Genomic DNA, 15205 nt, shown 5'->3' on the forward strand with positions numbered 1-15205 from the left:
ACTGGACCACCAGGGAAGTCCTAGCCTTTCTGTTTTAAATCCTTCTCCTGGAACGTGTTCTAGATTGAAGTACACACATCTCTGCCTTTGTCAGCAGATTCTGAATGTAACTTTCCCTTTTCTTGGCAAGCTGGGGCCCTAAATTAGGAGCCTTCATCAACTGGGTTTCCTTGCTGGTTTAAGACTTTTCCTGGAAACTGGGCTCGGGATTGCCCTTCTCCTGATTCTAAAAATGTGTCCTCTGCTTGTAGCGTTCAATGCGCTGTGGGTTAGGAAACCAGATCCCGGAGCCTAAGAACTGTTTGTTAAACAAACCTTCACAATGGGGCTCTGATCCAGGGGCTGGGAGCAGTGTTAGAAGAAACCTTCTGTTAGCTCCTTGTGCCTGGATCTGTTTGGGGCCATTTCTCTAGTCAGCGTGCATTTTGGAATTTCTAAAATTTGCTTGGACTGTCCCCATCCCTGACCCTGTGACCCAGGAGATCTGGGGAGATGCAGGCAGAGCTTTAGAAGATGCTTCCCAGCTGATGCGACGCTCACGCTGGACTGAGAGATGCTATTGCCTTGACCCCAACCCCTGCATAAACCGGGCCCGCATTCTGCCCGGAAATCAGGGTTCATCCCTCAGTCAGCCTTGGCCACATGGCATCTTTCTCCTTATAACCTCTTCAGACACACCCCTTAATCTCAGAAAAAGAAACTTGCAAACCACACAATGCTTCATAGGCCAAAATAGAGATTTTTATTTCCAAACATAAGGCAGATACATTGTAGGAAACATAAAGCAACTGCCAAAATGTCGAGCCATCTTTGAGAACATGGTCATTTCCAGCTTGAACAACAGGAAGGGGACGGAAGCTTCACGCGACTTTAAAACAGAGCACAGAGGAGAATTTCCAAGGGCCCTGGAGTCCCTCCTGGTCCCCAGCAGGGAAGGCAGGGGAGGTTCTTGGCTGCTTTTGGACTTGATATGAACTGAGATAAGACACACATGTTCCAAGGCAGTCACTGGGCTCCCCCCTCTGCTTGCCTTCCCAGAAAGCTTAATTTGTTACAAATGCGTGTTTCACCAGCACAAACAATACGACAGGAGTGAATATGGTCCCTGTGCCTACTGTTTACATAGTAGGACATTTTAAACAATGATAAAAAATTAGTTTGCTTTTGACGACAAAACTCACGACACAGCATACACACATACACACACACACACACACACACACCGGACCATGCCCTCACCTGGCTCGCCCAGCCTTAACCAGACCAGTCCAGCCACATGAATAGCTGGTCGGTACTCGGCTAGTGTCATCGGGTTTCAAGGGCAAGGATGGGCTGGTTTTTGCCTCTGTGGATTTGACTGATGGTAGACAGACTGCAGGAAGGTGGCAATGCCTCCACGTGGAGTTCTGGGGAGGTGTGGGACCCTCTGGTTCCCGAGCCCCGACTTGGGAGAGGGGGACAAGAGAAACTAACAAATCTATCAAGCTCGTGTGTTCTGGGATGAGAGGGTTGGTCTTCTGGACTTGAAATGGGCGGGTGGGGGATAGTGATACCTCCAAAGCTCGTACTAAAAACTTGCCATTTTTCCTGCTTCCGTCATCTTAGGTGCTCAACATATTCCATGATCAGCCACTGGTTTCTTCCTTTCTTCCTTTGGATCCCAGATACATTTTTTTTTTAAATTAGCCAGTCCATTGATTGGTTAAAAATAGATTGTATGCTCAAAAAAGAGGTTATTTCTAGCCCTACAATGACCATGTTAACCATGTATACACTCAAATCTTGCCTTAAACCTTTCCTGGAAGAAAACATGGAATGAATATACATAAGCAAATGAAAAGAATCAAAGCTGATCCTTCCTCAGAGGAGCCCTACAAAATCAAACATAATTGAAAAGTGAACACAGAGCTAGTCATTCCTCAACCACATACATTGAGATCATAAATGTTTTAAGAAATAGTGGCTGAGAGCAGAAAAATGGACAGAAGCCAGCATTCTCGAGCTGTTCGATGATGATCTCCTGTTGTTTTTTTTAGCCTCTTTGAACATCACGGGTTTCTAACAGACAGAGTAAGATAGAAATGGGCAAACTAGGACCCCGTGAATGGAGTCCTCCTCTCTGAGCAGGTTGCGTGCCAGCCCAGTAAAAAGCGAAGGCATGTTTCCAAACCAGCCTTAGGGAGCTTGTCAGAAGGCAGAGACCTCGGGGGTCAGCTGCCCTCCCCTTGTGTGGAGACCAGCCGGTGGCTCCCCTCAAGAGGCATAAAATGCTGGAATGAGGGGACACATCCTGGGTCCAGCGTGGTCACCCTGAGGGTCCCAGAGACCACGGGCTGATGGATCTGTCGTCCACAAGCCCAGGGCAGGAAACAGGGGCTGCGCCTCTGTGCTTCTGGGTGGAGAGGAGTGTGTAGAACACACCCATTCCCGCCTCCCACACACACGTGTACACACACACACCACGTTCACACAAAACTTTTCTGTCCATTTCTTCCTCACCCATGAAACTTCTAGAACATGCAAGGCTACTGTTTCTGCAGAGAAAATGCCTCTTTCTTCCCTCCAGTAGAAGGAATCAGAACAGGCCTACAGGCAGTCACAGCCCAAAGCCGACCCTGCCCTCCAGCTGCCCTGCAGAGGCGGTCTGTTTCTATTTTTGCAGGGGAGGGAAGCACCCTGCCTCCGTCTCCCGGCATGTCACCCTGGTGTTGCCAGCTCCCTGGGGGACTGGGCATCGGAAAGAAGTCCTGCTCTGGGACATTACCCTCAACTAGCCGCTGTGAACACACGCTCAGTCGTGTCCAACTCTTTGCGACCCCATGGACTGTAGCCCACCAGGCTCTTCCATCCATGGGAATTCCCAGGCAAGAATACTGGAGTGGGTTGCCATTGTCTTCTCAGGGGAGCTTCGCAACCCAGGGATTGAACCTGCATCTCCTGCATTGGTGGAGGGATTCATTACCGCTGAGCCATTTGGGAAGCCCTTCAACTAGCTAACCAGCTAGCAAAGCAGCAGCAACCCAGGCCTGTCAAGGAAAGAAAAGCAGTTGAGGCTGAAGAGGAGATGCCTGGAGCCCATCATCCATGGTGCAAGTCCCAGCTCGACCACTCGCCCACTAGCTGGTTGCTTTTAGGGAGACTGCTAACCCTCTCTGTTCTCTGGTTTCATCACCTAAAAACAAGACCAGGACTTCATGCCATGGGCTTTTGGAAGAAGTCAGGGTCCACTTGCAGGCCCTGTTTGTTTCTTCCCTCTCATTTCCATCAGAACAGGAAGAAGGGCTGCCTCCCTGAGCTCTGGTTGCCAAGCTCAGAAGTAAACTTTCCTGAAAGGAAGCCTGGGGCCTTTTGGGAAAACTGAGGTCCCTCTGTAGGATTCCTGGCCCCCGTCTGGACAAGGTGCTTGGGTACCAACCTGTAAGCAGCCGTCCCGTTACCATGACAACCAAAAGGCAGGCACTGAAGGATGCTGAATAGGCTGACTTTTCTCAAAGGCTCTGGGTGCTCTGCCTGATCTGTTTTTAGATGGTGAGCTTTTGTCTTTTTAACTTCTTAAAAAAAATGATTTCCACTTTTTCTCACTTTGACAAACAGGAGGCCTTTCTCTTATAATTGAAACTAAGAAGTGATGGTCTAAGTCTTTTGAATCTGCCCCTCTGCTGGAGGTGCCGTGGGCTCCATCAGGCGGATGCTGGGAGCCACCTGGGCTGTGTGTCCTCCCAAGTTCTCTTTTGGGGGCTTAGCTGGAAAATGGGTGGAGGAAAGCCTGGAAAATCTCAGAAAGCTTCTCTTTTCAGGATGTGTCCCCAGGAGTAACTCACGTTCCAGAAGAAATTGAAGGAACTATAAATTTCCTGGGCTGAATTCAAACACAAAAGTGTTAAAAAGCTTATCCCTGGGTCTACACAGACAGGATGGGGTGGGGGGGTAGGGGATTGCCTTTGCACACACTCTGGTCAAGAAGGGCACTTGATTTATTTGCAAGAAAGTGGGTCTAGAAGTGTCCTGAGTACAGAGGGAAAAGCTATGATGCCTTCCAAAGGGGGAGGGACTCGAAGGACTCAGGGACCCCCGTCACCTGGGGAGGCAGGTGGGGGACAGTGTTGGTAAGGTCATTCTCACCCCTCAGTGATGAATGCCCCTGAGTTCTGCTGAGAGTGTGAAACCAAGACACAGAGGGTCAAGATGACTAGGCAGAGACACCTAAGTGATACCCCAATCCACTCAACCCCTCCTTCTTGCTAAGAGCTGCCCGTTTTGTTGGGGGGATGTATTTCCAGACTCCTTGCAAATGTCAAGGAACCATGTCACATGGTTCTGATCTATGAGATGTAACAGAAGTGTCTGGATGGGGCTTCTGGGAAAGCTCCTGAAAATTTTCTAGCCAGCTCATTCTCCTTCTTCCAATTGGAATCCAGATGAAAAATCTGGAGGTAGAGCAAGCATCTTGGGCCATGAGGTAATCATAAGGGAAAGAAAAGAGAGCCTCAGAAACCTTGTTTCTGACATCTCTGAACTGAGGAAATGATACCAACAGCTGCCCACCTCTTGACTTCTCACGATGAGGGATGAGCAATATCCCGATTTAAGTGCAAGTTGGTAGAAGAGGTTCTGACGTTTATGGCTGACTCTAGAGATTCTGCCTCAAGACAGAAGCCCACCATCATCTTCCCAGAATATCCAACATTGCAAGTAGGGATGGGATGTTCCGGGGTTAATTTCCCCTTTTACCAGGGGCTGCTGGGACATGGCAGGTGACTTACCAAAGGTCACAATCTCTTAACACCAGAGCTCCAGCTCCACCTTGCTCAGCACTGAGCAGGGTCACTCTGTCACTCAGTGGGTGCAGAGATCTATCCTCACCTCTTGAACGAATTCTCTGAATTCACTGGGTGAGGAGGAGCTGTCAGGACCTCAGTTTTCTCATCTGTAAAATGGGCAAAAAGTTGGCCCAAGACAGTCTATACCAACACTGGCAATCTAGCATTCCCTACTCTATCTGCTTTTCTGAAAAGTCCTGTGTGATAATTCAGCCCATCACCTGCTTTCTGGGGTTAGTTTGTCTCCCCTAGGGGCTGGACGAAAGGGAAGTGACTGGGGACACCCTAATTTTAAAATTAAAAAGGAGGCCAGAATTGAGAGTTTTCTGAGGGCACTAGGATTGGGTACAAGGATGTCAAACGGGTTTTTCTCACATGACAAATGTGAGTGATTGGCAGCAGCTGCCTGGACTGGTTTTGAGAAGGACTGTGAAGATCTCTGAGGTCCTTGGGGAGGGGAAGGGCTTGCTGGTCGATTATTGATGTCTGCCGTGGATGCAGTCATGGGGGCAGATGCCCATGTGTTTCATGCTGAACCTGCACCCATCGCTCACAGCCTCATGCCCTCTCCTCTGTTGCTGACCCAGACAGGTGACAATCCTATTGGAGTGAGAGGAACAGGCGGAGCCCCAACCCTGGTAGCTGAGTTCCCACGAGAGAAGAAATTAGGGCTCAGTCCTGACTGGGCCAGGGATGTGAGAGGCTTGCTGGAGATCACTGTGCTGCCCCAGTGGGACACACAGATAACAGACCCTCAAAGGAAGCCGCGGATTCACAGAGCAGGCAGGGACCCCTCCCCGCCCCACCCGCACCGCCCAGATAAGGCCACCCTGGGGCAGGGAGCCCGGCATCAGGTGATCGAGAGACAGCTCAGGAGGGCAGGGGCAGCTTTGATCAGGATCCCCTGTGTTTCTGTCTTCCTTCCCCTCCCCTTCCCTCCCCCACTTCTTCTTCATCTTCCTCGTCTCTCTCTCCCCGCCCCCCTCTCTCCATCATTTTGTCTCTCTCTCTCTCTCTCCCTCTTTCTCTCTTTCTCCCTTCCTCTCTCCCTGTCTCTGTCTCTCACACACATTGCACATGTGCACACACACACAACACACAGACACACACCACTGGACTGGGCAGTGAACTTGACACGTCTTACCACCTCTCATCCTCCAGGGGACAGACAAAAATACATGCATGAAGGTCCCACCGTGACACCTTCTCAAAAGGCACGTGAAAGCTCTTTGAGGTTGGTCCTCAGGAAGCTAGAACATCATAAAATTCATAATTATCTGCACCTACTTTTAAACAAAAGAGATAACACTTGAGAAGCACCAGTACACAATGGTTATGTCATATCACAACTGTCTTTATATGAAAGTAATGAAAATATCAATTCTCCTTTTTTTGTAAAAAAAAAGTTATGCAAACAAGCTCTATGGTATCAAAGTTTAAAAAATATATGTTCATTTCCTCCCACCAGCCCACACATTACAGATTCTCCCTCCCTGATATGTAGGACACGTGACCCAACTGAATTCATGTCACTCAAGCCTGTTTGAAGTTACAGATTTGGTGGGGCACGACAGTGAGCCGGGTACCACCCAGAGGCAACAGTGACCAGGATCCGCTCTGGCCTTAGCCGCCGCCGCTGTGTGGCTCTGGGTAAGTTACTTCCCCTCTCTGGGTCTCCGCCTGCATGGAGATGTTCAAAGGCCCCGCCACAGTCAACCCAGTCAGGATCTGGGTTCAGTCGCCTGGGCCGGAGGTCTTGGTTCACGCAGCCCCAGATTTTCCAGGAAAGCCGCCACCCATGGAGAATGGCCTTGTGGCTTGGTCTCTGAACATCTGGAGGAAAGCTCACTTTATACATCAGCCTGGAGGTCTCCTCTCTGTGACCCTGCTTTCCTGCCCTGTGAGTGTCCAGCTCTTCCCAGTTCTGTGAGGCCCAGAGGGCAGTGTGGGGGAGGGGGGCACAGTGCTGGGGGCCTGGACCCTCCGGGGTCTTCAGCTTCCCCTCTGTTTAAAGGCCTTTCTGCGTCTGTGACACTGGTTTCAAAGGCCTGAAGAATCCCCTCTTGGTCTCCTATGCATAGCCGAACAGACAAAATCAATCAGTAAAGAATGGTCACTAAGCATTTTTTAAAAAGGAAACTTTAGTGTTGATTTGGGGAAAATAGGATCCAGTGATGAAACACAGGAACCATTCCAGAACTCCCTGGGGAGGAAGGGATGTATTGGGTTGACCCAAAAGTTCGTTTGGTTTTTCCATAAGATGTTACAGACAACCCAAATGAACTTTTTGGCCAATGCAATATTTCCAGCCTCAAGGCCCAGGTGGCTCATGGGCCCGACTGCCAACCGCTTGCAGAGAGGGCTTGGTTTGGGGCATCTGGACCCTGGGTCCCTTGTGGGCACCTGTGTGGGACATTCGTGGCCCACAGGACCCAGCTCTCTCCAAAGTCCCTTCTGGAAGGAGGAGAGAGCCCTCCAGACTGGCTGAGCTCTGCAGATGACCCCTCCTCTCTGTCTTGGACCCCCGATCTCTGGTCCCTGGTGGGTCAGATGCTTCCCTGTGTCCCTTCAGCCGGAGCTGTAGATGATGAAAAACTCAGCCTCGGCGCCATGGAGGTAACACATCTTTCCGGCACTGTCAGCCACTTGGGTGCTACAGACATTGTGCTTATCCTTCCACGTGGGAATCTTGACAATAAGCTCCTTCTCCTTCATTTTATTCCCAAGCAGAGCAGAGAACATGGGCAGCATGACCTAACCGTTCCCTGAGGACTCAGACCACGGACCTTTCTCACTGGTCTGGGCTATTCAGGCTCCCCGAGGTCCCCCTTCTGCTGTGCTTTGCTTAGCTCCGGGTATGCTCCTTGGAGTTCTTCTTTCCTCCATTAATTTCACTCTCACTTGCCATGTTTCACTGCTGCTCCTGGGCCAGCCCCGAATCAGCCCTTTCTCTGCTTCTCACCCACAGCGTCTAGTCTGCAGTCACTCTGAAGCCTAGAGGAGCACGGCTGTCCTGACTGTACCTAGACCAAGAGTCAGTGGGCTCTGAGCGAGGGCCAACGCCATTCTTCCGTGTCGACGGCTCAGAGTCCTCTTCACGAACATCTGGACGTGGGGCTTGGTTTCTGGATAGGAGATGGCCATACAAGCGACACGTTCTTGTCCCTGCTTTCCAGGGCTGACTGCAGACCAAGGCCAAAATGCTACAAGATCCCATGGGACAAAAACACTGTTGGGAATTTTCCCAATGACAAATAGAGGTCATATGTGAAATGATACATACTGAGCATTTACATACAGAGCATATAAAAGAAATGGCTATGCATTATCCCCTCAGTCACACGCAGTACACATTTAGTATAAATAGAGTGAGACAACACTGTATAAAAAAGTAATTTTGTTCTGAGAACATCGATATAGTATTTACATGGATGCAGCCCAGAGGGCTCTGGCCTGCCTCTGTTTCCAGGTCCCCCAGGCTGGGGCAGCTGGAAGTTTGGAGAAGAGCATCCCCCGAGTGCCCCCGGTGGGGCGAAGGGGGCTAGGTGGGTGGGGGCCCGTCGTAGCGGAGCATGAGCGTGAGGGAGCGGGCGAAGTTGTTGGCCAGGAAGCAGCTGCGGTTCTCTTCCCCGACTGGGAGCAGGAAGAGCAGCAGCAGGAAGAGCAGCAGCAGCAGCTGCAGGGGGAGCGCCACGCAGCATACCTTCCGGCAGAGCGAGCTGAGCCCTCGCCAGCGCGCGGCCTGCAAAATCAGAGCGGAAGACGTGAGCGGGCTCGGGGCTCCGCACGGGAGGCGAGGGGCGGGGAGGGCCCCCGGGCGACATGAGGAGCCACACTGGCTCCGGGCTGACTCTCCAGCTGCACCCGGCCTCAGTTTTCCCATCTGTGAAGTGGGGCTAATGTCCGTTCTCCCAGAAACAAAGATCTCCAGTTTTCTCAAACCACTCAAGGCAAGAGAGGAAGAGGATAAAACAGTTACAGGCTTTGTCCATTGTCACATTAATCTTTGCCTGGTTTATAAGAATCCTGGGTGTGAATCTGAAGAAGGGCATTCAACCTCACTAAACTTCAGACTTCTCCTCTATAAATAGGAGGAATAATGGTACCTACCTGACAGAGTTGTAGTGAGGATTCAATGAAGCCGAGCCTGGCACATAGTAGGGACTCAAAGCTGCTGCCGTGATTATTATGCATCATTACTATAGTCACCATCTTTCGTGTATGTGTTTGGCCAGTGGGGTGAAGCTACCATCTGCGGGGTTATGACTAAAGACCTCTGTGTCAGAATCCCTCCCAGGCAAGACCATACAGCAGCCCTGCAGGGCCCCAGTTGGCCTCGGATAGCCAGTGCCCCTCTGGGCTCACCATGTGCCCCAATGCAGAGCCCCCCTGTTCCCAGGAAAAACGGGTTGCTGGTGAAAGGAGGCTGTCCCCCTCATCTGTTACACAAGACACATTCAAGGGGGGAAAAGTCAGCTCTTAACACAAAAGTTCGAAAAAATAACAATAAAAAAACACAAAAATTATTGCCACTATCTAGGTCACAGTCACCACCATCCCCACCATCATCACCATGATGATCACCATCATCACCATGACCACCAGCAGCACCGTCGCTGCCACCCATCACTGTGTTCTCCATCATCACTTTCTTCATCTTCCTCTCCCTCTTCCTTCTTCTTTTCCTCCCTCTCCTTGCTCCTCATCACCATCTTCATCATCAACACCCTCACATGTCCAAATACCTAATGAGCTTCTTTGCGGCAACATCCGTGAAAGCAGCCAAAGAATATTTCCCAAGTTCTCAAGGGACTGGCTGAGTTGCAGCTTCATGGGCAGGCAGGGCCAACAGCTGTCCACTCAAAGTGGAGGCCCCACCGTCAAGGGACAGCATGGTGCAGGGCAGAGGCCCAGCTCTCAGGAACTTGGCCATCTAGGCTCCAGTGCACACTGTCCCACAATAGCTATGTGCCTTTGGGCAAGTCAGTAACTTCTCTGAGCCTCAGCTTCCTTCTCTGCAAAATGGGGATCAAACACCTACCTCTATTTTCCAGGTTTTGGCGAGGATGCAAAGTATAATTACACACCAATTAAAAAGTATATATGCTCTTATGACTAGTACTATTATTATAGAATATATCTACTAGCTCCGTGAGGAACCAAAGAGTCATTTTCCAGGGTACCAAGTCAAGTGATGATGATGATGGTACTGATGATGGTCACGAGGAGGAGGATGATGATGATGGTGACGACAGTGACGGTGAGGGTGCTGATGGCACGTGTGTTGATATCGGTGATGGTGATGATGCTGATGCGAAGGGTGCTGATGATAGTGATGGGGATACTGGTGAGGATGACGGCAGTGATGGTGGTGGTGGTGGGCATGGTGGTAACAGGAAACACGCAGGTGTTCCTGGGATGGTCTGACCTCAGCACTTCTGTCTCTCTCCCTCATGCCTGAATGATCTCACCCACTCTCCTGTCCCAGCTATCTCCTCCAGGTTAATCACACTTGTCCCTATGCCTCCAGCTTCGAGTGTTCTCACTCACCAAAGATCCCAGGCACTGATTTTATAAAAAACAGACTTCCTATAACCCACACAACGGAGAAGCACTCCTGGCTGGGTTTATCTCAGCAGTGACTTCAGGAGTGTGTGTGTATGTGTGTGTGTAATGCTGCTGCTAAGTCACTTCAGTCGTGTCTGACTCTGTGTGACCCCATAGACGGCAGCCACCAGGCTCCCCCATCCCTGGGATTCTCCAGGCAAGAACACTGGAGTGGGGTGCCATTTCCTTCTCCAATGCAGGAAGGTGAAAAGTGAAAGTGAAGTCGCTCAGTCGTGTCCGACTCTTCGCAACCCCATGGACTGCAGCCTACCAGGCTCCTCCATCCGTGGGATTTTCCAGGCAAGAGTACTGGAGTGGGGTGCCATTTAAGTAATTTAAATAGCTGAATGATGTCCACAGAGGAGACAGACTTTCCCATAGCTTCCAGGCAGGGTCAGACCTGGCTGCCAAGTGCTCTTGACCCCCACTAAGGGGCTCACCTACTGATGCCTCAGTCTATGAGTGCTCTAACTTGACTGCTGACATTTCATGCTGACTTTGCCCGACTCCAAATCTCTGACCCACCCAAGAGAGCGAAAGAGGGTGAGACATAGGTACACCCTAACCTAGGTTCACACTACAATTGAAAACCTGTAATTAATGGTCTCCCCAGTGGAGGTGGACTTCCCAGATGGCACTAGTGGTAAAGAACCCGCCTGCCAATGCAGGAGATGTAAGAGACATGGGTTCAATCCTGGGTTGGGAAGATCCCCTGGAGAAAGAAATGGCAACCCAATCCAGTATTCTTGTCTGGAGAATCCCATGGACAGAGGAGCCTGGCGGGCTACAGTCCACGGGGTCACAAAGAGTCAGAGACGACTGAAGTGACTTAGCAGTCAGTGAAGATCTGTGTCTAAGGGTCCTGTTTCTGTTTGCTTCTCCATTCTCAGAGCTACTACCTTGCTTATGTAAGTGAGGAGCTGTGCCTTGGCCACAATCCTCTGGGGCAAATGTCTTTGAAGGTCCAAAGTTCTCTTGCATTTATAAGTGTTGACAAAGAGTGGTCTTTTTCAATGACTCCTACTGCCTGTCATGTGTCTATTCACTTAGATCTCACATCTTCACTTTAAGGGACCTGGATTCTAAAATCCCCTTTAAAAGAGAAGACACATTTTAATACTATTGTCACATACTTAGAAAATACATATGTGAATGCACACACACAGACACACACATAAATAGGCATGAACTACTGTCTAAGAAGCCAATAAAGAAATGGACAGTCTCAGCTCTTTGCAGATCTGGGAGCTTCTCTGTGCCTGAGTTTCCCCATAGAAAGTACTACGTGTGTTCTGTGCAGTTACAACCATCCACAGAGAGAAGGGGGCGAACCTTCCCTGGAGGTCCAGTGCTTAGGATCTACCTTCTAAGGCAGCAGGATGTGGCTCAGTCGCTGGTCAGGAAACTAGGATTTCACACACAACCAAACCCATGTGCTACAACAACTGAGCCCACGTGTTCTGGAGCCCACGTGCCACAACTAAAGAGAAGCCCACGTGCGCCAACAAAGGATCCTGCAGGCTGCAACTAAGACCCAATGCAGCCAAAAATAAATAAAGGAAATCAACCCTGAATATTCACTGGAAAGACTGATGCTGAAGCTCCAATACTTTGGCCGCCTGATGCAACGAGCCAACTCATTGGAAAAGACCCTGGTGCTGGGAAAGATTGAAAGCGGGAGGAAAAAGATTGAAGACAGAGCATGAGATGGTTGGATGACATCACTGATTCAATGGATGTGAGTTTGAGCAAACTCTAGGAGATGGTGAAGGACAGGGAAGCCTGGCATGCTGTAATCCAGGGGGTCACAAAGAGATGGACACGACTGAGCAGCTGAACCACAACAAAACTAAGAGAGAAGGGGCTTCCTCAGGACGTTCCCCACCGCTTAGGGCGTGGAAGTAGGTAGAGGGTCGACATCATGTGGTGGTGGGGAGGGAACAGGTCATATTACAGAGGGTGATTAAATGCTGAGTCCTTCAATATCTCCCATGAACCTGGGGCTCTAGAGTTTTGAGGAATCCTGGCAGGAAGAATTTATCACAGTAAGGGTGATTGAATCTTCTGCCATTGAAGAAAAAGGATGTGGGGGAAAGAAACGATTTGGAGTCCTGGGTTCTAACCCTGGCCCTGTCACTTCCTAGCTGTGTGACCTAGGACAAGTCACTCAGCCTCTCTGAGCCTCAGAGCCTTCTTCTACTGAGGCAAAGGGAGCCTGACACCTGCCTACCAGAATCACAAGGATAAATGAGGCAGCAGAGGCTACACTCACATGCATAGCTGGTGCTCGGCAAACACTCATTCCTTTCCTCCTCCAAGTGATGGGCCCCAGGGAAGACGGGTGGCTTCTACAAGCCCCCTAAGCTTCCCCTGCACCCAGGTTCCAAGGACCAGATCCTCGGCCCCATCAGAGAGAAAAACACTGCTCTCCCTAAATACCCTTCTTGGTCCCTTAAAGGCCCTCACATTCTTTGACCAAAGGGCCTTTGCAAAGCTTATACTTTCCGCTGGAAGACCCATTTGCTTTCTTTCTCCAATGCATCTAGTTCACTCCTACTGTTTATTCTAATCTCAATTTGTGAGTCACTTCCTCAGAGGGAACTTCCCTGCCTCTAAACCAAAAAAAGCCCCTTTACATATTCTCATGGATCAACACCTTTCCTTTGGGTTACTGATTTCAAAGTCTGTGTTCCCCTTCAATCCTTGGAGGCAGGGTCTACACTAGTTTGATTCATTGCTGTATCTGCAGTAATGTTCAGTAAACATCTGCTCAGTTAATGAAATAAAAGGCTCTTTCCCTTCCTGGGCGTCTGACTGTCTGCTCCTCCCTTAGTGCCATGATGTGACCAGGCACACGCTCACTGACCTGTCTGTGAACTGTCCACACCATCCCGATGGCTCCCCAGAACATTCGGACTCCACACGTTAATGAACAACACCGCGCGTGCTCCAGCCCCACATTCAGCTCACCTCCACGCTCGCGGGTTTCCTGAGCTGCTGCCCAGCTCTGGAGGTACCCTGTGCCCATTTCTCAGAGGAAGAAACTGAGTCCACGGGAAATAAGCAGCCCAAGGTCACAGGGACAGGCTCAAATCGTCAGCACGGCTCCTTCTCCCACCCTACATGGCACTTCTCATAAGAAACAGCAGCAAGGACTTCCCTGGTGGCCCAGTGGTTAGGCGCCTACCTGCCAATGCAGGGAACACAGGTTTGATCCCTGATCCAGGAAGATCCAACGTGCTGTGGGGTAGCTAACCCCGTGCCCCACGACCACTGAGCCCGCACCCTAGAGCCTGTGCTCCACAACAAGAGAAGCCCCTGCAGTGAGAAGGACGTGCACCACAATGAACAGTAGCCCCCGTCTGCCGCAACTAGAGAAAACCCACGCAAAGCAATACAGATCCAGCAAAGACAGAAATGCACGAATGAATGAACTCTTCAAACAGCAGCAACAATGACCAAAGGCCCCCTGGGCCTCCGTTGAAGCTGGTTTCACCCTGACCTGGGGCCCTGAGTGTGAAAGTCACGTGGCATCACCACTTGGGCTTTCAGGGTCTTTTCCGGGAGCTGATTGGGCCTCGTTCTCCAGCTCAAAGATGCCTCCAGACCAGTGCCAAGAGCTCAAGGTGATGGGCAGGGGTCAGCTTTTCTCTGGCAATTCAAGATGGGCCCCACCAGTGGCCATCACTAACTCTCACTTAGCGATGAGCTCAGTCCCTCAAGGTCCCTCTCACTGATGCAGAGCCTCAAACTGGCTGGCTTCCCCTCCCTGGGTTTCCTCTGGAACCCAGAAAGGGCATCTCCCTGATGCTCCAGGGAGTCTGAGGGTATCACAGATCCCAGGCTGGGTTCCACCTACACACTTTGAATATCTTCTTCACTATGTTCTCAGTGCCGAAGCACTGAGTTAGAGCCCAAACTCACTTCCCAGGAGTGCTCAGAGGCTGCAGAGAGCTCCCACCCAGGGACAGAATGGTAGTGGCTGGGTGGGGCTGAGTTAACATTGTATCCTCCCCGGGGCAGCTCTGCATGTGATGGTCAGGCCACAGAACTGTGTTATTCCAGCCCCCTGGCTTGGTTTTGGGGAGGCCCAGAAAGTACAGTGACATAGAATCTGCCTGCCAATGCAGGAGATGCAGAAGATTTGGGTGGGTCAGTACAATCCCCTGGAGGTGGAAACAGCAACCCACTCTAGTATTCCTACCTAGGAAAATCCCATGGACATCGACAAAGAAGCTTGGCAGGCTATAATCTATGGGGTTGCAAAGGGTCAGACATGACTAAGCAACTGAGTTTGCACGCATGGCTTGGTTTTTGACCAGATGGCAGTGAGGCCATCTGAGCTTGCCTTTTGGGGCAGTTTGGTTAATCGATGAGAAGAACCTCTGGGTGAAACAATTGGAGCGAGGGGTGTTCTTGTCATTACTCAAGTGAAAATGGAGCCCCATTCAGCAGGAGATATATGGACACAAGGCTCCCTTCCCTGCTTTTCCTTCCCTCATTTTTCCTCATCTGACATCCATGCACCATCCAGGCTCTTCTGCGTCTAGGACAGAACTAAGGTCAGTGACGGTCCAGGGTGATCCAGAGGCATCCAGCTTGGAAGACTGTGTGGTCATAATGCTTTGCTTTTATGGAGACCGGGGTTTGGCTGGACGCAGGGAACACAGTGAGGTCAGCTTCATACACACTGAGTCTGAGCAGTCTCTCAAGTTGATGCCCTTCGGGTTTGGGCCTTGGGACTGAAGCTGGAAGGAGGGACCTGGACAAGAAATGGA

At 50.6% G+C, this 15205-nt stretch overlaps 1 protein-coding gene across 2 annotated transcripts in view; it reads right to left on the bottom strand.

Annotated features, from left to right (window-relative positions):
• Positions 1-6153: 6153 nt before the first annotated feature.
• Positions 6154-15205, bottom strand: part of SYNE3 (spectrin repeat containing nuclear envelope family member 3) — a 106966-nt gene continuing 97914 nt past the window's right edge. For both annotated transcript variants that reach the window (XM_027520927.1, XM_027520926.1), the window contains one exon: positions 6154-8562. In XM_027520927.1, the coding sequence (XP_027376728.1) occupies positions 8362-8562 (201 nt within the window). In that variant the 3' untranslated portion in view covers positions 6154-8361. The remainder of the gene's footprint in view (positions 8563-15205) is intronic.

Source organism: Bos indicus x Bos taurus, chromosome 21, assembly GCF_003369695.1.
Source record: "Bos indicus x Bos taurus breed Angus x Brahman F1 hybrid chromosome 21, Bos_hybrid_MaternalHap_v2.0, whole genome shotgun sequence".
Lineage (NCBI taxonomy): Eukaryota > Metazoa > Chordata > Mammalia > Artiodactyla > Bovidae > Bos > Bos indicus x Bos taurus.